The sequence below is a fragment of the Dromiciops gliroides genome, chromosome 3 (assembly GCF_019393635.1).
Source record: "Dromiciops gliroides isolate mDroGli1 chromosome 3, mDroGli1.pri, whole genome shotgun sequence".
Taxonomy (NCBI): domain Eukaryota; kingdom Metazoa; phylum Chordata; class Mammalia; order Microbiotheria; family Microbiotheriidae; genus Dromiciops; species Dromiciops gliroides.
The window spans coordinates 614,359,859-614,381,354 of record NC_057863.1 but is presented as its reverse complement, the minus strand read 5'-3'; the positions used below and the strand labels follow the sequence as shown (position 1 = coordinate 614,381,354).

The 21,496-nt window shown below is 44.4% G+C and overlaps 1 protein-coding gene and 1 pseudogene across 1 annotated transcript; one reads left to right on the top strand and one right to left on the bottom strand.

Moving 5' to 3' along the window:
• Positions 1-4,724: 4,724 nt before the first annotated feature.
• On the bottom strand, positions 4,725-5,608 carry RNF186 (ring finger protein 186). Its single transcript, XM_043991502.1, has one exon. The coding sequence runs from the start codon at positions 5,457-5,459 to the stop codon at positions 4,725-4,727; it is 735 nt and encodes a 244-aa protein (XP_043847437.1). The 5' UTR covers positions 5,460-5,608.
• Positions 5,609-5,681: 73 nt separating this feature from the next.
• The window catches only part of LOC122748152, a 40,663-nt pseudogene continuing 24,848 nt past the window's right edge, over positions 5,682-21,496 (top strand).

Sequence of the window (21,496 nt, the reverse complement as noted above, 5' to 3'; positions counted from 1 at the left end):
GAAAAAGCTGAAAGGGACTTAGAGGTCACCTCAGATTCTGGCTTATTCACACACACACTGGATTTCCCTCCATTGTCTGTCTCCTTATTCATTTCAAAGGGAGAACAGTTTCGGGTGATGCCCTCTGTCCTGGGAGGGGTGGTGTCTGTAACAGCAGGGGCTGGAGGCCTGTCAGGGCTGGCTGGGCTGTAGGGGGCGGGGTGGCCTTATGAAGTATCTGAGCCCCCACCCAAGTAAGTCAACAAGAGATGGGAGATGGGTGGTGCTCGTTGGAGAGGGAGCAAGGACATTTCGTTTATAGTGCTATGAACTTCAAAGCCCTTTCGTGGAAGGATCTCATTTTATTCTTGCTTGATGAGGATGGCAGGGAAGGGAGAATTATTCCCAGTTTCTAAAATGGTGGCAGTGAGGCCCAGAGAACCTTAATAACTTGTCTGATGTCACATAGCCTTGGGACATGGCTTAGACCAATCCTGGCTACCAAGGCACACAGCTCTCACAATCAGAGGGAGGAGGCAGAGGTGCCAGCAAGCATCCCCCCCACCCCATGCTTTGCATTCCTTCTTTATTTCCTTCTAGGTCTCAGGATAGGCAGGAAGTTCCAAATATGCCAGACTTTACAGAGAATCGTGAAGTTTTAGGGCGCTTGGAACATAGAATGTCAGAGCTGGGAGGGCCCTTAGAACACAGGATGTCAGAGCTGGGAGGGCCCTTAGAATACAGGATGTCATGGCTGCGAGGGCTCTTGGAACACAGGATGTTTGAGCTGGGAGGGCCCTTAGAAGACAGACTGTCAGAGATGGGAAGGCTCTTAGAACAGAGAATGTCAGAGCTGGGAGGGCCCTTAGGACACAGGATGTCTGAGCTGGGAGGGCCCTTGGAACACAGACTGTCAGAGCTGGGAAGGCTTTTAGAACACAGGATGTCAGAGTTGGGAGGGCCCTTGGAACAGAGAATGTCAGAGCTGGGAGGGCCCTTAGGACACAGGATGTCTGAGCTGGGAGGGCCCTTAGGACACAGGATGTCTGAGCTGGGAGGGCCCTTAGGACACAGGATGTCTGAGCTGGGAGGGCCCTTGGAACACAGAATATCAGCTGGGAGGGGCTTTAAAAGACCATCTAATCCAACGCCATTGTTTTACAGAAGAAGAAAGTCAAACAGGCAGAGAAGAGCAGTAATTTGCTCAAAGGCACTAACCAGGCCCTGTGTCTTCAAGTCTAGCCCACTTTCTAGATCCTGATTGGTGTGAATAGTAAATCCCTTCTATTGGCTGCATTATTTTGGATCTGCACTGCATACTGGCCTGGAACCAATGATCACATTCTACATCATTATCACTTTGAATAGTGTTAACTTTGAACCTATCGCCTCTCTTGGTCTCTATTAGTGATTCCTGAGGGTTGTGCTGAGGCCCTCACAGGGCACTCTGTTTCAGCTTGCTATGTAGTCTTTTTTTTTCTTCTTTTTTTTTGCAGGGCAATGAGGGTTAAGTGACTTGCCCAGGGTCACACAGCTAGTTAAGTGTCAAGTGTCTGAGGCTGGATTTGAACTCAGGTCCTCCTGAATCCAGGGCTGGTACTTTATCCCCTGCTTTGTAGTTTTAAATAATTAGAAGTAGACTTCAGAGATCACTTAGTTGACATCTCCCATTTTAAAGATGGCAAAACCAAGTCCCAGACAGGTTTAGTATGTTGCCTGAAGGCATGTAGTGAATTAATGGCAGAGTAAATACTCAAACCTAAGGGGGTGAATTTCCTCCACCTAAAACCTATGCCTCTCTACTTGGTTAAATAGATTAAAGGCTAAAAGTTGGGGCATGGTGGGGGTGCCAGAAGGGGCTAGCTGGGGGGATAAGAATGAGGGAGTCACACAGCCAACCATGAACAACGCAGGACCCATATAAGCTCGAAAATCCAAAAAAATTGTCTGAATTTACTGGTGATATTGATATAGGATCAGTTTTTTCCAGAATGTTGGTTGGGGCAGCTATATAGTACAGTGGATAGAGAACCAGCCCTGAAGTTAGGAGAACCTGAGTTTAAATCCTGCCTCAGATGCGTACTTACTGTATGACCCTGGGCAAGTCACTTGCCTCCCCCCAAACCCCAAAACACATTAGCCCCAAGATGTTAGTAAGCTGATAATGGTTTATAACATAGGCTTCACAGAGATAAACCTGAAATATCTATTTAAAAAATACAACTTAGATTCACATGACACTTAAATATATACATTGACTCAATGCCAAATGAAGGGAAAAGGGAACAAGCATTTATTAAACACCTACCAAACACTGTCCCAAGTGCTTTTTTTTTTTTTTAAGTGAGGCAATTGGGGTCAAGTGACCTGCCCAGGGTCACACAGCTAGTAAGTGTTAAGTGTCTGAGGTCGGACCTGAACCCAGGTACTCCCGAATCCAGGGCCGGTGCTCTACTCCCTGCGCCACCTAGCTGCCCCCTGTCCCAAGTGCTTTTACAATTATTATCTCATTTGATCCTCACAATAACCCTGTGAGGTAGGTGTTACTATTTCACAGATGAGGAAACTGAGACCAACAGAAGTCAAGTAACTTCTGCAGGGTCACATGACTAGTAAGTACTCCAAGACAGATTTGAACTCAGGTTTTCCTGACTCTAGGCTACCCCACTAAGGTGTCTAAATGAGGACCTTCTATCTAGGGAGTCTGATCTCATTTCCCTTCCTCCCCTTCCAACAGTTTTACGGATGAAACAACTGAGAGAAGCAGGTGACTCACCGAAGCTCAGTGAGTTTGTGGCAGGGCTAGAATGAACCTGGAGGTCTTGAGACTTGTAGTCTAGTGCTCTTCCCTTTGTTGATATTCTTTTTTTTTCTTGCCCATGCCTGTTTTCCAAAGGCATCACCAATGGTGATCACCCCAAGTGACTGGAAAGCCCAAGTTGGTATAAGTTGTCTCAGAGCCCTCCAACCCCGTGACTTTAGTGCTGGGAGCAGAGAGGGAAATAACTGGAAACACACACCCACATACACAGAATATATTTTATATAAATAAGTGTTTTCATATATAAAATTATATACATTATATATCATTTTAAAGGAGAGTGAGAGGAAGAAAACTTTTTAAAAAGGAAATGCCAAATCCTGAGCATTCAGAGAAAATCAGTTCATTCATTTGTTTCTTGAGTGAGGTCTGTCCCTGAGTTCTCACGTCAAAGATGTCCTGAAGGAGCACCCATAGACCAGAGTGCTTGCCTAGCACAGTGCTGAGTCCCCACGGGATATTAGTCCACAAATGTCAACTGGTAGAGTAAAGGATGGTGATCATTAGGGCACAGGGAACTCCAGTCCAGGTACAGTACAATCAACTGTTTGTAGGCCTGAGGCCACCATTCTAGTTCTCTAAGGCTTGAGTTTTTCTAGAAGACTCAGTTGTGTTCCAACTGGAAATCATAGAAGCATAGAGTACAAAATGTCAGAGCTGGGAGGGCTCTTGGAACATAGAATGTCAGAGGTAGGAGGATCCTTAGAACACAGGATGTTAGAGCTGGGAGGGCCCTTAGAACACAGGATGTCAGAGCTAGGAGGGTCCTTAGAATATGGACTGTCAGAGCTAGAAGGACATTAGAACACAAAATGTCAAAGTGGGGAGGGACCTCATGATTCATCTGGTATGCCCCTCATTTTTACAGAAATACAGAGTTATCTTAGCAACAGGCAGGAGACTTCTCTAACACCAGTAGCTGCTTTTCATTTCTTCCCAAGAAGATTTTTGGCATTTGTGTATGGATTTCTCTTGGGAAAAAATCAATATGCATAAAAAAAGTCATCCATCAATAGGCTTGTGAAACACAGGGGTTTAAGGCTTAGAAGGACCTTCATCTGACCCTGGCCTTCCTTCCCAGATAAACAGTCGTTGGAAAGGGGTGGAGGTTAGTGGTAAGGACTGTTGTATTTATGGCTTTTCTTATCTTTATGACAAAGCTCGAATGGGGATCCAAATGCCCGGAAGCGCACGAATCAGTTCTTCCCTAAATGAGAATCACACAATTATAGATTCCTAGGAAATCAGAACTATGGGAGACCTCAGACTGCAAAACACCAGGGCTCTTAGAATGTAAAGTGATAAGAACTGGGAGGGACCTTAGAACATAGAATGTTAGAACTGGGCAGGGTCTTAGAACATGGAGCATCAGAGCTAAGAACCTTAAAACCCAGATTGGGCCTTAGAATAAAGAAACATCAGAACAAAGTTTGTCAGAATTGGCCTACGACAATCCTTTCATTTTACAGAGAGAGGGTGAGAAACCCACCTACTAATCATTGTTCCAGTGCAAGGTAAAAAGTCAATATGGCAATACCCCCTGCTCTGGGAGTACTCTCCCTTTTCATCTATAGGCTCCCATCTTCACCCCAAACAGGTCTTATGTAAAGCCTAGGTGGAGGACTGGAGGCCAGCCAATATTGGTAAACAAAGGCAAGGAGAGCTGTTGGGTAGGCCTAATAGGGTCTTCACTTTCCAAACACACCTGCAGAACCAGACACCCTTCCAATGTTTGAATCCAATAAGGCAGGAGAATGTTTGGTTCAGGAGCTCATCCACTGTATCAGAGAGGACCCCCACTGCTTCTTGGTCCTTGTGAAATATAGAAGTCTCTGGCTGGAAGGAGTGAGTGAGTTTTCTCTTCTGGGGAGTCTTTCAATTGGCCCTTTCTCTATGCTAGGGAGCATGTCCCAGAAGGGACCAGTCAGGCAATCGAAGCCACATGGCTGTGTTTCTGCTGTCCAGGAAGGAGGGTTTTGGCAGGGTTGCAGCAGCCTCTGCCGCACGGTAGGCAGCAGAACATGGAGGAGAGCAACAGTGCTACACACAGAACGAAGACCAGGACCCACCGGATCATGCCAGGGTAGACGAAAGGGAGGATGAGGAAGATGAGAAGCACCAGCAGTAGCAAGTGGACAGCCAACCTCCGGGCAGCCACCTGATTGGCACTGGCCGAGTCCTCCCCGTCCTCCCCCGTCATGCTGGGCACCCCTCCTCCTGAGGGCTGAGTGAGCTGCTGGGGAGAGAGCTGCACTTCGGGACTGAGCCTCCCCATGACCTGTTCCTGGTCCCGAAGGTTGCAGATCAGCCCCCCGGGGACGGACGTGCCCATGCGGCACAGGGGGCAGATGACTCTCCAGGTGTCCTCCTGGATGGTCAGAAGGAACTTCAGGCACACGGCGCAGAAGACATGTTGGCAGCTGAGCACTTTGGGGGGCCGCTGACAGCTGTATCTGTGGCAGCACACCAGGCACTCCAACTCTCCGTCAGCAGGACTGGGGGAAGCCAGTGCCTCTGTTTCAGTGGCCAGTGCTCCCAGGGATTTAGGCTGGGGCATTTCTGCCTGCTCTGGGGCGTGGGCACAGACTCCTGGGGATGCTGCCGGGTCTGCTATACCTATTTCTGCTCCCTCGGAAAGTTGGCCTTCTGTCTCCTCCATTCCAGAAACTGCACTGACTGCAACCCACTTGGTTTGGCTGGGCTTGGATAAAGTTGTGCAGGGCTTTTTATCTGCTGCTTTTCCCTCACGTGCCTGAGCCTTTGATGATAGCTGCCTCTTGGGTTCGGCCCCTGTTGTGCTGTTACTGGTACCAGCCTAGGGCTGATTTTTTTTTTTTTAATTCATCATTAATCAGTAACCCAGAGGCTGGGAGACTTTGTCATGCTCGATAGCAGCCAAGCTCAGTCCCAGGGGGAATCAGATCTCACATGCAGGGGGCCAGGTGGAGCTGGGTCTTACCTGAAGGATTTGGGTTCTGGTATCCGGAGATCCGAAGGCATCAGGTTGGGCATCTGCCATGGGAGATGGGAAGCTCTTGGAATTTGTTGTGACTCCAGCTTGGAGCTGCAGAGCTGGGGACTGGCTCCCTTTCTGAACCTCTTTTTTTTTTTTTTTTTTTTTTGGTGAGGCAATTGGGGTTAAGTGACTTGCCCAGGGTCACACAGCTAGTAAGTGTCAAGTGTCTGAGGCCGAATTTGAACTCAGGTCCTTCTGAATCCAGGGCTGGTGCTTTATCCACTGCACCACCTAACTGCCCCCTGAACCTCTTTCTTCATGTGTCAAACGAGAGGGTTAGGCTAAATGACCTCTACAATCCTCTTTGGCTCCACATCTAATGGCCTCTTGTGCCATTCAGAAGAGGAGAATAATGGTGAATGGCATGTCTATAGGGCTTTTTTTTTTTTTTTTTTGCAGGGCAATGAGGGTTAAGTGACTTGCCCAGGGTCACACAGCTAGTTAAGTGTCAAGTGTCTGAGGCCAAATTTGAACTCAGGTCCTCCTGAATCCAGGGCCAGTGCTTTATCCACTGCGCCACCTAGCTGCCCCCCATAGGGCATTTTTAACACTTGCAAAATTCTTTATGTTTCTTATCTTTACATATATTACAAATACTATCTTTACACATATCATTTTATTTCAACAACTCTGTGGGGTAGGTGTTACAGATGGCATTATGACCATTTTCCAAATGAGGAAAAGGAGGATTACAGAGATTATGAAATAAAACCTGTGTATATCTGATGGAGGGGACAGGTAAGTGGTGCAGTGCATAGAGTACTGAGTCTGGATTCAGGAAGACTCCTCTTTCTGAGTTCAAATCTGGCCTCAGACACTTCCTAACTGTGTGACCCTGGGCAAGTTATCTCACCCTGTTTGCCTCAGTTTCCTCACCTGTAAAATGAGCTGGAGAAGGAAATGGCAAACCCCTCCAGTATCTTTGCAAAAAGCAAACAAATCCAAATGGGGTCATAAAGAGTTGGATATAACTGAACAAATCTGAAAGGTGGTGTTTGAACCCAGGGCTTCCTGACTTCCTGATAGTATTGGCATCTATTTCCCATGGTTGTTGCAAAACATTTCAGAAAACATAAAGCACTATCTAAATGATAGCTGTTATTATCGTTCTCCCCCCTTCCCCATCCTCCCTTCTTTCTTTTCTTTTTTTTTCTTTTGCAGGGCAATGGGGGTTAAGTGACTTGCCCAGGGTCACACAGCCATCCTCCCTTCTTTCTAACTTTCCTATTGCTTTAGAAGGCACTACCACGTTCTGTCAGCTAGAGTTCATTCTAGACTCCTCACTTATACACCCCCCATATCTGATTTATTGGCAAGTTATGTTGATATTATCTTTATAACTTCTCTCATTGTGACCTTCTCTCCTCTGACGATGACACCACCCTGGTGCAGGCCCTCATCACCTTGGGGGGGTGGGGGGGTGGGCTGCCTACATCAAGTCTCTCCCTAGTCCAGGCTATCTTCTTACTCAGAGGTCAAAAGGATCTTCCTAAAGCACCAGTTTGGCCACATCCCTCCTTTATTCCTTTATAAACTCCAGCAGGCCCCTTCTCCAGGACCTCCAGGATTGGATAGAAAGTCCTAGGAGCAGCTAGGTGGCACAGGAGATAAAGCACCAGCCCTGAATTCAGGAGGACCTGAGTTCAAATACAGCCTCAGACACTTGACACTTCAAATGCAGCCTTAGACACTTGATACTTACTAGCTGTGTGACCTTGGGCAAGTCACTTAACACTCATTGCCCCACTCAAAAAAGAAAGAAAGAAAGAAAGAAAGAAAGAAAGAAAGAAAGAAAGAAAGAAAGAAAGAAAGAAAGTCCCCTGCTTAGAATTAAAAAGCCTTCATAACCTGGCTGTCTCCCACCTTTCCAGCCTTCTTACTCCTTACCCAACCCTAGGTACTCTTGGGTCCGATGATACTGGTCTCCTTGGCCGTTCCTCCAATGGAACACTCCGTCTGGCTGCTCCAGGCATTTTCTCTGCCTTTCCCCTCCACGTCTACAATGCTCCCTCTCCTCCTTTCTGCCTCTTGGCTTACTTCAAGTCCCAACTAGAATCCCCCCTTTTCTAATCCCCCTTAATTATAGTGTTTCCCCTCTGCTGATTATTCCTAATTTATCCCATATAGAGCTTGACTGTGCCTACTTGTTTCCACATTGCCTCCCTCATTAGGTGGGGAGCTCCCAGGCTTTTTTTTTTTTAAACCTTTCTTTGCATCTTCAGCTTGTAGCACACTGCTTGGCACATGGTAAGGGCTTAATAAGTGCTGCTAGGTTGACTAACTGCCCGGAGGTCCAGTACTCTCAGAGAAACAGTTAGCATCACAAGGAATAGAGGAGGGGGCAGCTAGGTGGTGCAGTGGATAGAGCAGTGGCCCTGGATTCAGGAGGATCTGAGTTCAAATCCGGACTCAGACACTTGACACTTACTAGCTGTGTGACCCTGGGCAAGTCACTTAACCCCAATTGCCCTGCAAAAAACAAAAACAAAAAACAAGGAATAGAGGAGTGGTTAGAAGGGGCTCCTTGGTGTCTGTGTGGCAGAGACACTTGCTAATGAACACCTGCTTACTTACCCCAACCCCCTCAGGCAGATGGGGATCCACAGGGCCACCCCAGCTATGGAGGAGATGGAGGAAAGGTGGGATCTGAATCTGAAGGACCTGAATCCCCAGCTCTGCCACTTGCTGGCTGTGAGATCAGGCGCTTGCCTCCCTTTGCTTTTCTGAGCCTCAGTTTCCCCATCTGTAACATGAACACTCCCACTCCCACAGTTGCTTATTTGGGGTCTTATCACCATGACTTGGGGGTGGAGCTGGAGGTGGGGAAGAGGAGGGCAGGGTGGGGTGGGGTGGGTGGGAGGGACCAAAGTGAGAAGATCCAGATCCATTGATAACCTGAAGCAATCCTAGTTCAGGGGGCCTTCCATGAAGAGAATGCTGTGTGAACCTTAAAGTGCTATAAAATGGAAGTCTCCCTATAATTGGAATATCTTAGTTGAATTCTAAACTCACTTTCCCATTATGAAATGTGATCAGATGGGGGTCTGTAAGCATTGTGGTGCAGGAGACAGAGTGCTGGGCCTGGAGTCAGGAAGACCAGAGTGCAAATCCAGCCTCAGACACACTTACTAGCTGTGTGACCCTGGGCAAGTCACTTAACCTTATTTGCCTCTGTTCTTCATGTGTAAAATAAGTTGGAAGAAGGAAATGGCAAACCACTGCGGTATCTTTGCCAAGAAAACTCCAAATGAGGCATTGAAGAGTGGGACAGGACTGCAAAGTTTTTGTGAGCTAGCCTGGGAATTGAAACAGTTTAGTCCAATTTTTTCTCTGGGCAAATATGTCCTGAATTCTAAAGAAGTGTTTTAAAAGCAGAACTGCAGGACCACACTGCCTGTCAGTAGGAGAAAGCTGGTATCTCTAACCTGCCTGCCTGGTCAATGTATAACTTCTGTTCTAGGTTTCGGAGGCCCTGGCCTATGACAATTTGCTCAAGATTAGCAGAAGCCAAAAAGTGGTGAAGTACTTCTTGTCTGTTCTCCCCATTGAAAGTCCAGCCCTTTCTCTCTATTTTGAAATCAGAGGTTCTAGAAAGGGCAGTCAGTGAGCATCATAGTGCATAGAGTTCCTGAGCTCAAATCCAGCCCCAAACACTCACTATCTGTGTGACCCTGGGCAAGTCACTTCACCCTGTTTGTCTCAGTTTCCTCATCTGTAAATGAGTTGGAGAAGGAAATGGCAACCCCCTCCAGTATCTTTGCTATCTTTGTGATATCTTTTGTGACCCTAATGGGGTCACAGAGAGTCAGATACAAGTGAACAATAAAAAGGGGCTTAGAACTGGAAGAGATTTCAGAGGATGTCTGGTCCAGTATTTGCATTCACATATTAGAAAATGGAGGTTTGTGTGATTTGCCTAAGGCTGCTATAGTGGCAGAGTAAAGACTGGAATCCAGATCTTCTGACTCTTACTTAGTCTACTCCTCTTTCCAGAACTGCTGATGAGACATGAGGGATTCGTTCAACAGGCAGCTGGGTGGCACAGTGGATAGAGCACAAAACCTGGAGTCAGGAAGACCTGAGTTCAAATCCAGATACACTGCTTAAACTACCCTTCATGAGGGCAGGAGTTTGTTACAGATGGTTACAGTTTTCCTGACTGGCTTTAGGTCTGAAAGAAAGGGGGAGAGAGAGGGGGGGGGGCGGGGTGCTAATAACTATGTGAGCTGGGCAGCTCAGTTAACCTTGGTCTGCCTCAGTTTCCTCATGTGTAATAGCAGCTAAATAATAATAGCATCTATCTCCCATGGTTGTGAGCATCAAATGAGAAAATATTTGTAAAACACTTTGCAAATTTTAAAGTATTATATAGATGTTAGCTATTATTAATTCTTATTTAAGACTTTAGAGGTCGCAGACATATAGGAGAAGCATGCAAACACAGGTCTTTTAACTCTAACTCTAATTGTCTTTCCACTATACCACCCCACGTCTCTGAGCATGCTTCCTCATTTATAGTATGTGGCTGATAACACTTACTCCCACTAACGATTATGAAGAAAGCTCTTTGGAAATCGTAGAATGCTGTAGCAATAGGAGTGGTGATGACTTCAGCCTCTGTTCCTCCCAGCCAAGAGGAAGCCAGAGTGAAGTCAGTGCATTATCCATCTGGAATTTACTAGAAAAGGAGATGACTCAGCATATGCCATGAGCCAGATTCAAGATGAAAGCAGGTAATAGGTGGGCAAAGTCTGGGTGATCAGTGAACTAGAGAGAAAAGACTGAATCAGAGCCCAGTGAGGGTAGCTGACCTGATAGGCTTTTATTAGATTACTGATGGTAAGAAGTCAAGGGAAACGTTTCTGGAAGACAGAAAAAGGGGGGAAAAACAAGGCTGAAAATTAGCTTCCATTCACAATGCTTTGTTCATAGGACCTCCTGGAGGTGGGTAAGGGAAGGACTATTGACTCTATTTTCAGATGGATCATTGTTGTTATTATTGTTGATCTTTCATTTTCAAAGAGGACCAATGACATTATGGGGTGATATCTTGACTCATGGGCGGATTGGATTTAAGTGAAGCAGTTGTACAAAGTTATCAGCCTCACTCTCTCTTCTGTAGTCATCAAAGTTCTTTTGTAGGACAAAAGTCAGGCAACTGGTGATGGTACAAGATTCAGTGACCCTGGTGTCTTCAATGCCTGACCAAGCTCTAAGCACTCTACTCTTCAGCTGCCTTTAGGGCCATTAAAAAATAAAAAATGTTTTCATCTGCCCATTACACCAGGGAAGTCTTCAATGCTTGGGGTAGACATCCCCCTAACTAATGACGGGTTTGAGGCGTGTCGGTTACCCCCAGTCTCCTGAGATGATTTAAGTAGTGTGTGGCCACTGCCTCATGCTACAGCTTCTTGGAGCCACAGGTGAGAGCTGGTGAAGGTGGACAAAAAAGGAGAACGAGCAGTCCTTTTCAAAGGGCTTGGCAAGCCCTCCCACAAGAGGTCTGGATGGGGTATTCAGGGAGGATTAGCACCTCTGATTTGAGGGCTTTCAGATGGTTAAACCAAGGCTCCAGGAAACTGTCATGCAGTGTTGGCACTCATACACAGGTCTATCAGTCTCAAGGCTAGAGTCTTTTCCACTCTAACGTAGTTTCACTACAAGATAAGACCCAGTCATGGGGATGGTCAGTGCTGTCATTTTCCTTGTACCTATCCATCTATTGATTTCTCTGTCTTTCTACTTTTTTTTGTCCCCCTTTTTTGGCTCTTTTTGTTTCTCCATCCCTCCCTCTCCTCTTTGTCTTCCTCTGTTTCTTTCTCTAGCCTTTTCTGCTTTCTCCCTCTCTCCTCCCTCACTTTCTCCCCCTTTTCTTCTTTTTCTGCTCTCCTTTACCTCCCTCTAACTCTGGGCCTGTCTCTGACTACCTGTCTCCTATTTCTTCTTTCCCTCTCTTTTCTCCCTCTCTCTCTCTGTCTCTACCCCTCCCCACAAGCTGTTGCAGTCTCTCTCCCAAGCTCAGTTTATGCCTCACTCTCCCTCCATCCCTTCATCTTCTCTGTCTGTGCCTCACTTCCATCCCTTGCTTTCTTTTCTCTGTTCCTGCATTCCTTCCATCCTTCTTTTCTCACCCCACTGTCACACCTTCACACTTCTTTTGCATGACTAAGGACACACGTTTGTGAAGTAGCTGGCAGACCAGGGACCAGGAAGCCATTTTCTTGGTGCAAAGCTCACAGGACCCTATGGGAATCAAATTCACAACCTTGGAAGCACCACCCTCTGGCTGACTGGATTAACAGGATGACCATCAATGAAATCCTCTGCAGAAGGAAACCCAAGCTTCCTTTAGCAGCCAGGAACCCCCAGTGAATTCTGTCACCTCCCACACCAATCAGAACCAGCTTTTCTTTCTTTCCTTTTTAAAAAAATTTTTATTTTATTCTATCTATTTATCTATTCATTCATTCATCTATCTACTTATCCATTCATCCATTTACTTATTTATCTATTAATTTATTCACTTATTTATTTATTCATTTATCTGTTTATTTATTTATGCATTCATTCATTCATTCATTTACTTAGTTTTCAGGGAGGGCCAGCTTTTCAATCACCTCAGGCTGTCCAGTATCAGGCAGTGACCTAGAAGTAGGTGCTTTCTTTGCTTGCTTTTTTTTTTTTGAGGCAATTGGGGTTAAGTGACTTGCCCAGGGTCACACAGCTAATAAGTGTCAATGAGACTGGATTTGAACTCAGGTACTCCTGACTCCAGGGCTGGTGCTCTATCCACTGCACCACCTAGCTGCCCCTTTTCTTTGCTTTTTTTAAAGTAATAACTCCTTACATGAGTATACCCTTTTATAAGAGTATCAAGCTTCTTTAAAAAGTGTAATATCCTTTGGGAAGGTTAAGCTCATCAGTCATCTACACCTCTTTGTCTGTCTGTCTGATTCTCCACCTGCCCATCTTCCATCAGTGTGATGAGGTAAAGGAGCATTGTATCTGAGGTCGGTGGCCTGAGTTCAAATCCTGACTCTGCTTGTTTCTATCTTTTACATTGTGCAGGTTAATTCACCTCTCTGCGTCTTGGTTTTCTCATCTGGTGATAGAGAGTCGGACTAGATAATCCAACAATTGAACAACTCCCACTATGTGGAAGGCAGTTGGCATTGGGATTACAGGGACAAAAATCAAAGGAGTCTGCTTTCAAAGGGTTTGAATTCTATTGGGGATTACAGCACGCAAACAGATGCATGAAAATAACTTGAGGAAGTAGAAAACAACTGGAGATAACAGGAAAGGTTTCAGTGGGAGGTGGTACCTGCTAAGCCTTGGGGGAGGCTAAGGAGCCCAAGAGGCAGTAAGGTGGCACAGAGAGCTGTGCCTGGTGTCAGGAGGACCTGAATTCAAATCCAGCCTCAGACACTAAGCTGTGTGACCCTGGGCAAGTCAATGCTGTTTCCTCATCTGTAAAATGGGCTGGATGAGGAAATGGCAAACCACTCCAGTATCTTTGGCAATAAAAATTCTGAATCAGTTGTGAAGTCAGGCACAACTGAATGAGACGTGCCAGACCCCATGCTAGGTGCTTAATTGACAAGTGTTTGTTTGCCATTTCTATCGGGACCATTTATTAACTCAACAGTAATTTATTAAGTATTTACCATGTGTCATGGGGCTGGTGATGGAATGTATATCTTTGGTCCTAGGCCCAGCCTCTAGCTAAACGCTACAAGGTTCACATTTTTTTGCCTCATTTCTTATCTAGCCTTAAATCACTAAATGGTGTTGCCTCAGCCAGAATGAGAACTGGGAAAGACCTTAGCTTAAAAAGACCAAGGTCTTCCCACTGCATCGGGGCCATCTCCAGTTGTCCTGATCTCTATCTGGGTCCAGATGGCTCCAGAGGAAAGAGTTGGGCTGGTGACTGCACAGACCTCCCTCACTTAAATCCAATTCACTGCAAGTTATGACATCATCTCCCTATATCGTGGTCCTCTTTGAGAATGAAGGACGAACAACAAGAGGCTCATTATCACCAGTTTGGCTGCGGGAGATGGATGCTTCTCAAACAACATGCTTCCCAAGAGCCCAGAGTCATTCAGGATGTCACCCAAATTCCTCCCACCTCCTTTTTCTGTATTAGTCTAGCGGAGTAGGGGAAGGGTCGGTAATTTGTATGTGATGTTCAGGAGGACCAGCACGGCTGGTGTGAGAGCTGTCGAGTCCCTTTCAGGGCTGCTCCCCCACCTTGGTGTCTACCTGATACTCAACTCTCATCTCTGGCTCCAAGAGGTTGTAGCAAGCCCGGCGGCCACACCCTCGTAAACCGTCTTGGCAGATGGGCAAAACCAGGTTGAGGGTAACCAACAGGTTTGAGGTGAGTTAGGTGTCTATCCCACAAGCATGTGAAGACTTCCCTTGGCAGAATGGGTAGATAAGAACAGCTATGTTTAAACAATGTCCCAAGCCCTGTAATTTCACCAATTGGACAGCAGAGATTATTTTATTTTTTTGTTTTTGTATGCACCTAGGTGGTGTAGCATCAAGAGTGCCAAGTCTAGTGTCAGAACAACTCTTCTTGAGTCTAAAACCAGCTTCAGACACTTACTAGCTGTGTGACCTTGGGCAAGTCACTTATCCCCATTTGCCTCAGTTTCCTCATCTGTAAAATGAGCTAGAGAAGGAAATGGCACACCATGTGTTCTCTTTGCCAAGAAAACCCTAAATGGGGTCACAAAGAGTTATACCCAACTGAATGATTGAACAACAGCAACAACAATGCTTAGAAGACCCTTAACACACATAGTAGATGTGTAACAAAGGCACATTTATTTATTAGGAGTACTTCTTCATTTTGATTAGGGACTAACCAGGCCCCATGCCCTATAATCTTATCAGGTTGTTGGGGGTAGGAGGGGCTCAGGCACAAGAATCCTCCTCCTCTATGTTACAAATCTCATTTTTATGTTTGTCTTTTTTTTGGTTTTTTTGCAGGGCAACGGGGGTTAAGTGACTTGCCCAGGGTCACACAGCTAGTAAGTCTCAAGTGTCTGAGGCTGGATTTGAACTCAGGTCCTCCTGAATCCAGGGCCGGTGCTTTATCCACTGCGCCACCTAGCCGCCCCTGATGCCCTCTTTTTAAAAATGAAATTTGTAGGGGCAGCTAGATGGCTCAGTGGATAAAGCACCAGCCCTGGATTCAGGAGGACCTGAGTTCAAATCCGGCCTCAGACACTTGAGACTTACTAGCTGTGTGACCCTGGGCAAGTCACTTAACCCCCGTTGCCCTTAAAAAAAAAAAAAAGAGGGCATCAGCTAAGAATTTGAAGGAATCAACCAACTTTCCTTCGTGTATTTGCATTTTGAAAAAAGGATTGTTAATCTCAAGGGACAGATCTTGACCAGTGGAATTTCTGGCGTGGGTGAGGGTCTTTGGAGAGTTTTTTGGAGCGGGGGCAGGACAGGGCTTTTCTGTTGCCTGGCCTATCCTGGAGGTAGGATGGTGTGGTAGAAACAGCTTTGGTTGGAAGTGGAGTCAGGAGACCTGGCTCTGAGTTATAGCTCTTATTAACTTATTAACTATATGACCTTAGGCAAGTCACTTCTTACAGTCTCTTTTCCTCATCTGTAAAATTCAGGAGTTGGTTTAGATGATCTCTAAGGTCCCTTCTCGGGGCAGCTAGATGGTGCAGTGGTAAAGCACCGGCCCTGGATTCAGGAGTACCTGAGTTCAAATCCTACCTCAGACACTTAACACTTACTAGCTGTGTGACCCTGGGCAAGTCACTTAACCCCAATTGCCTCACTAAAAAAAAAAAAATTAAATTAAGGTCCCTTCTCTAACTAGCCACATACTATATTCTAAGACCCTTTCCATTTCTGACAATTTACTGTAAGATTTTTTCTGGCTCTATTTTCTCTTCTAAAGTCCCTCTCCGCATGAAAGGTGGGGAAAATTCTAAACAAACAAACAAATAAATGAATGAATAAATAGATAAGTAAGTAAACAGTTAAATAAATACATGAATAAGTAAATCAACAAGCAATCAAATAAATGAATGAATGAATGGATGGATGGACAAATGAATGAATAAACAAATAAATGAATAAACAAACGATCAATCAATGAATAAATGAATGCATAAAGTCACTCTCTGTCTTTTACATGGTCATTAATCAAACAACAATCTTTTATTAAGTGTTTACTCTGTGCCAGCTACTGGATTAAATACTGGGGAAACAAAGAAAAAGAAAAAAACAACAGATCCCTTCCAACTGGTAGATAATATACCTGGTCTGGAAATCAGAAGCACCTGAGTGTGTGACCCTGGTTGAGTCATTTAACTTCTGTCTGTCTCAGTTCTTTCACCCATAAAATGAGGACGAAAATAACACCTACCTCCCAGGATTGTTGTGAGAATCAAATGAGATAATATTTTAAAGTACTTAGCACAGTGCCCGGCACATAATAAGCAATTAGTAAATGGTTTCCCCTTCCTCTCCTCTTGCCATATCTTGCTAGATGTGTAATTGATCCTTATAAGCATTGGTCCCTCTCCATAGTAAACAGTGGTGGTGCTTAAGACTTAAATGTTTGCTAATCCTGATCTAAGAAATAGTGGGGAACATAAATGTTTGGCATTGGTCCTTGCAAAACCCCAGGCCTTGGAGCACATATAGGAAGGGGGTAATAATAGTAATACATATGATAACAATAATTGACATTTTTAATAGTATTTCAAGGTTAACACAAGGCATTTCTCACAACAACCCTGTTAAGTATTCTTATCTTCACTTTAAAGATTAGGAAACTGAGGCACAGAGATTTGCCCTAGGTCACAGAACTACTAGTATGTGTAAGCTAGTAAGGCCCTAGGACTCAAAAAACCAGATTTCCTTATCCTGCATTAGAGAGAAAATGTTATCACAGAGCATAAACTCTGTTCAAACTATTGACATTCTATTGACTAGGCATGTCTCCAGGTGTGTCCAGGTTGTTGTGTTGAAATTCACGTCACTCCACTGTTTCTAGGGAAATCCTCAGCTCTTCTATCCTGGGTTCAGCTACCTTGGAGGGCAACTCCCCATTGCTTCTCTATGCCCCACTGCAGGACTGTGAAACCTTACATTTCTTTTCCTGGGGCACATCGGGTGTCTACAGATTCTCCCCTGGACACAAGAAGGAAGCAGCTCTATCTGGTAAAGTCCCAGGGTTGGATCTGGGGACTCTGACTGACTCACTCTCTTTGATTCTGGGTCTGAAAGTTTGCGAAATAGGGACAATAAAACCCTTTTCTTCATTAACTCCCCAACAGATGAGACTGTTGAGAGGATTAATTAGTGCTATAAACTCCTCTGGGTTTACATACAAGGTGCATACCATATAATAGTTATGATTTTATATAGGACTGAAGATTTGCTTTGGAAAACAATCTTTAATGAGATCCAAATTTTCACAAGGTTTCATTCCTAAACTTAAGGGTTATAGTGTTCTGAATCTATAGTCACAGTGTCTGGGATTGATACCCAGCTTCATTATTTTTTTTTTTATTTTTTTTTCTTTTAGTGAGGCAATTGGGGTTAAGTGACTTGCCCAGGGTCACACAGCTAGTAAGTGTTATGTGTCTGAGGCCGGATTTGAACTCAGGTACTCCTGATTCCAAGGCCGGTGCTCTATCCTCTGTGCCACCTAGCTGCCCCGCCCAGCTTCATTATTAACCTTGGGGCCTTAGCTTTCTTATCTGTAAAATTAGGGAGTTGGACTAGATTATTTCTGTAATCTCTTCTATGCCTCAAAATCTATGATTCTGATTCTTCTGGGTGGCTGAATCCTGGGACCTGGTTTGGGAGTGAGCCAATGGGAAGTAATTGTCAAATACTCATACTGCACCAATTAAGTTTCAAAAATTGAGAAATAAAACACTACCAAAATTCTTTTATGAGGCAAAATATAGGCCAATAGATAAACAACAAAATAGTAAAACCAGGGAAGGATAAACAAAGAAAGAGAACTCTAGAGCAATAACTTGAATGAATGTTGATGCATATATTTTCTTTTGTTTGTTTGTTTTTTGCAGGGCAATGAGGGCTAAGTGACTTGCCCAGGGATGCACAGTTAGTAAGTGTCAAGTGTCTGAGGCTGTATTTGAACTCAGGTCCTCCTGAATCCAAGGCTGGTGCTTTATCCACTGTGCCACCTAGCTGCCCCCAAATATTTTCAATAAAATGATGATTAACAATGATCAAGTTGGATAAGGTAGTGTCTGTAAAGTTCTTTACAAATCTTAAAGAATTAAATAGGGGCAGCTAGGTGGCGCAGTGGATAGAGCGCCGGCCCTGGAGTCAGGAGTACCTGAGTTCAAATCCGGCCTCAGACACTTAACACTTACTAGCTGTGTGACCCTGGGCAAGTCACTTAACCCCAATTGCCTCACTAAAAAAAAAAAAGAAAAAAAAAAGAATTAAATAAATGTTAGATATTCTTATCATTATTGGATTTATATGAGGAATACAAGGATGGCCTAACATTAGGATGGTTAATAGCAGCTTGAGTTGAATACAACAGAGTCATGGATGTCTAGAGTGGGAAGAAGACTAAGTTTAGCATCAGAACACATGGGTTTGAGTGATGGTTCTGCTACTTACTAGCCATGAGACCTTGGGCAAGTCACTTCCTCTGTATAAAATGAGGATTATGATACTTGTGTTATCTATTTCACAGGGGAGTGTGAGGAAAGTGCTACATAAGTGTGACTGATTTATTATTACTTCAATTGAATGAGATGATTGACATGAGCTGTCATTAGCCTCTGATTGAGGAGGGGGACAGAGAAGTTGGGGGGGGTAGAGTCAAGGAAATACAGTTGGGACAAACATTGAGAGAAGAGACTAAAGACAGAGTGTATAGGGAGTTCAGACTCAGGGCAAGGGGCTTCTAGTGGAGGAACTGTGGTGTCAGAGGACTGGTCTGGATGCCAGTTCAGGTAGCTCTGCCCCTATTTCACTGGGTCATCATGAAGAAGTAATTTCTTTTTTAAAAAAGTATTTTATTATTTTCCAGTTACATGTAAGGATAGTTTCCAACATTTTTTTTCACAGAATTTTTAGTTCAAAATTTTTTCTCCCACCCTCCTTTCCCTCCTTCCTCCCCAAGACAGAAAGAAATCTGATATAGGTTGCATATGTACAATCACATTAAACATATTTCTGTTTGTTTGTTTTGCAGGGCAATGAGGGTTAAGTGACTTGCCCAGGGTCACACAGCTAGTAAGTGTCAAGTGTCTGAGGCCAGATTTGAACTCAGGTCCTCCTGAATCCAGGGCCTGTGCTTTATCCACTGCACCACCTAGCTGCCCTTGTTTGTTTGTTTGTTTTAAACATATTTCTACATTAGTCATCTTGTAAAAGAAGAATCAGAGCACAAGGGAATCAAAAAAGAAGGAAAAAAATCAGTCCAAAAGTAGAAACAGTATGGTTCAATCTGCATTCATAATTCACAGTTCTTTTTTCTGGATGTTGGGAACATTTTCTATCATGAGTTCCTTGAAACTGTTTTGGATCATTGCACTGCTGAGAAGAGTCAAGTCTATCACCATTGTTCATCACACAAGGTTGCTGTTACTGTGTACAATGTTCTCCTGGTTCTGCTCCTCTCACTCAGCATCAGTTCATGTAAGTCCTTCCAGGTTTCTCTGCAATCCTCCTGCTCATCGCGTCTTACAGCACAATAGCATTCCATCATATTCATATACCACAACTTGTTTAGCCATTCCCCAATTGATGGACATTCCTTCGATTTCCAATTCTTTGCCACTACAAAGAGAGCTGCTATAAATATTTTTGTACATGTGGGTCCTTTTCTCTTTTCTGAGGAAGTCATTTCTTGATGGGCCTATAGCTTCTCCATATCTTGCTGTTACATAGTTTGTTTACATGTTGTGTCCTTCATTAGATTGTAAGTGCCTTGAGGGCAGGGACTGTGCTTTTTGACTTTATATTTCCAGCTCTTAGCACAGTACCTGCCACATAGTAGGTGCTTTATAAATGCTTGTTGAATTATAAAGTAAGGAGGTTGAACTAACTGATCTCTAAGATGACTTCCAGCTCTAACAATCTGTGAACCATAATACCTGGTGAGGAGAGGGAGTCTTGGAGAATGTTAGGCAGGAAAAGTTGGTTTGGTATAGAGTACTGGGCTTGGAGTCTAGAAGACTTCGATTTGAATAGAATCGCTAGGATTGATGTAGCCCTTTAAGGTTTGCAAAGCACCTCATATACTTCATCTCCTTTGTTCCTCACAACCACCCTGGGTCACCCCCATTTTACAGATGGGAAAACTGAGGCAGAGAAAGATGGAATGACTTATCCAAAGTCATACAACTAGTATCTGAGGTAGCACTACATCGCCCAGTTTGTATCACAGATTTCGAACTGGAAAGGGATCTTACAATGAATGAGGGAATGAATGAATGAATGGATGGAGTGAACAAACTTTTATGAAGTGTTTGCTATATGAGGAGCACTGGGTTAAGCACTGGGGATACAAGGACAACAAAAAGGACGGTCCCTGTCCACAAGGAGCTTGCATTCTGATAGAAGGTAATCAATGAGGGGAACTGAAGTTGGAAGGGGCATAGGAGAGAAGTTGCATGGCCGTTGGGTTTCTAGTAAGAGAAGGAAATAGCACAGAGCCCATGGCCAGAGTCAGAACTGGGTGGGAACTAGAGGAGGAAGTGAAAGATCAGGCTAGATAGTTTAGAAAGGATCTGAGAGATGGCTGATACTCCCTCATTTTATTAATAAAAGAATTGTGAGTGGGTTAAGACCCAATTGGTGTGCCTTAGAATTGGTCCAGCTATTCTGGAAAACTCTTTGCAAGTATTCAAGAAAAGTAAATACACTCTCCATACCCTGAGATCTCACAACCGGGCATATTTCCCCTTTTTCCCAAAGTTAATTAATAAAGAAGGGTCCAATATATACAGAAACATTCATAATGAAGTGTGTGTGTGTGTGTTTGTGTGCGTGTGTTAGGAAAGAGCTAGAAACAAAGTGGTTACTAATTGTTTGGGGAATGGCTGAATGAACTGGAATATCCAAGTATAAGAAAACATCATTGAACAATAAGAAAAGGGGAATGATTGAGGTACTATGGGGCAGTGGAAATAGTATTTAATGTCTGAGGTCCTGGTTAAAATCCTAGTTCTGTCATATGTGAGTAGATGAAGGAATTGGGGAGTTTGGTCATTTGGTGGAATATCCATGTCTGTTGAAGTTCCCTAGAATGAGTGAGGGAGGTGGAGGAGCTGGAAGAAGAGTCAGATTATGAGCCAATCACTGAGCTTACTGAGAAAGGGAGTCAAGCATTCTGGGGGATAGGAGATAATGGCTCCTATAATGTGGTCTGGATGATAAATGTGGAGTGTACCTCAAAGGGGGAGAGGTTTCTGAGTGACAGTGGTGGGGGGAGAGGTGGGAACTGAGGACAGGGAGCAAGACGTAGAAGGATCCTCCCCCCATCCTGAGCATTTGAATTAGGGGCATGCATGGAAGTGCTAGAAAGAGTGGTCAGGTAAACAGTGTCATCCTGAGGTGACCAGATGTCATTAAGTGCCAGAAGATGGAAGGAGTGAGGAATGAAAAGTCTGATGAAGGATGCAAGCTTGTACCTTCTA

What these genes read in the sequence shown, in the direction of transcription:
- RNF186 (XM_043991502.1), bottom strand. Translation starts at nt 5,459, where the DNA reads ATGGAGGAGACAGAAGGCCAACTTTCCGAGGGAGCAGAAATAGGTATA.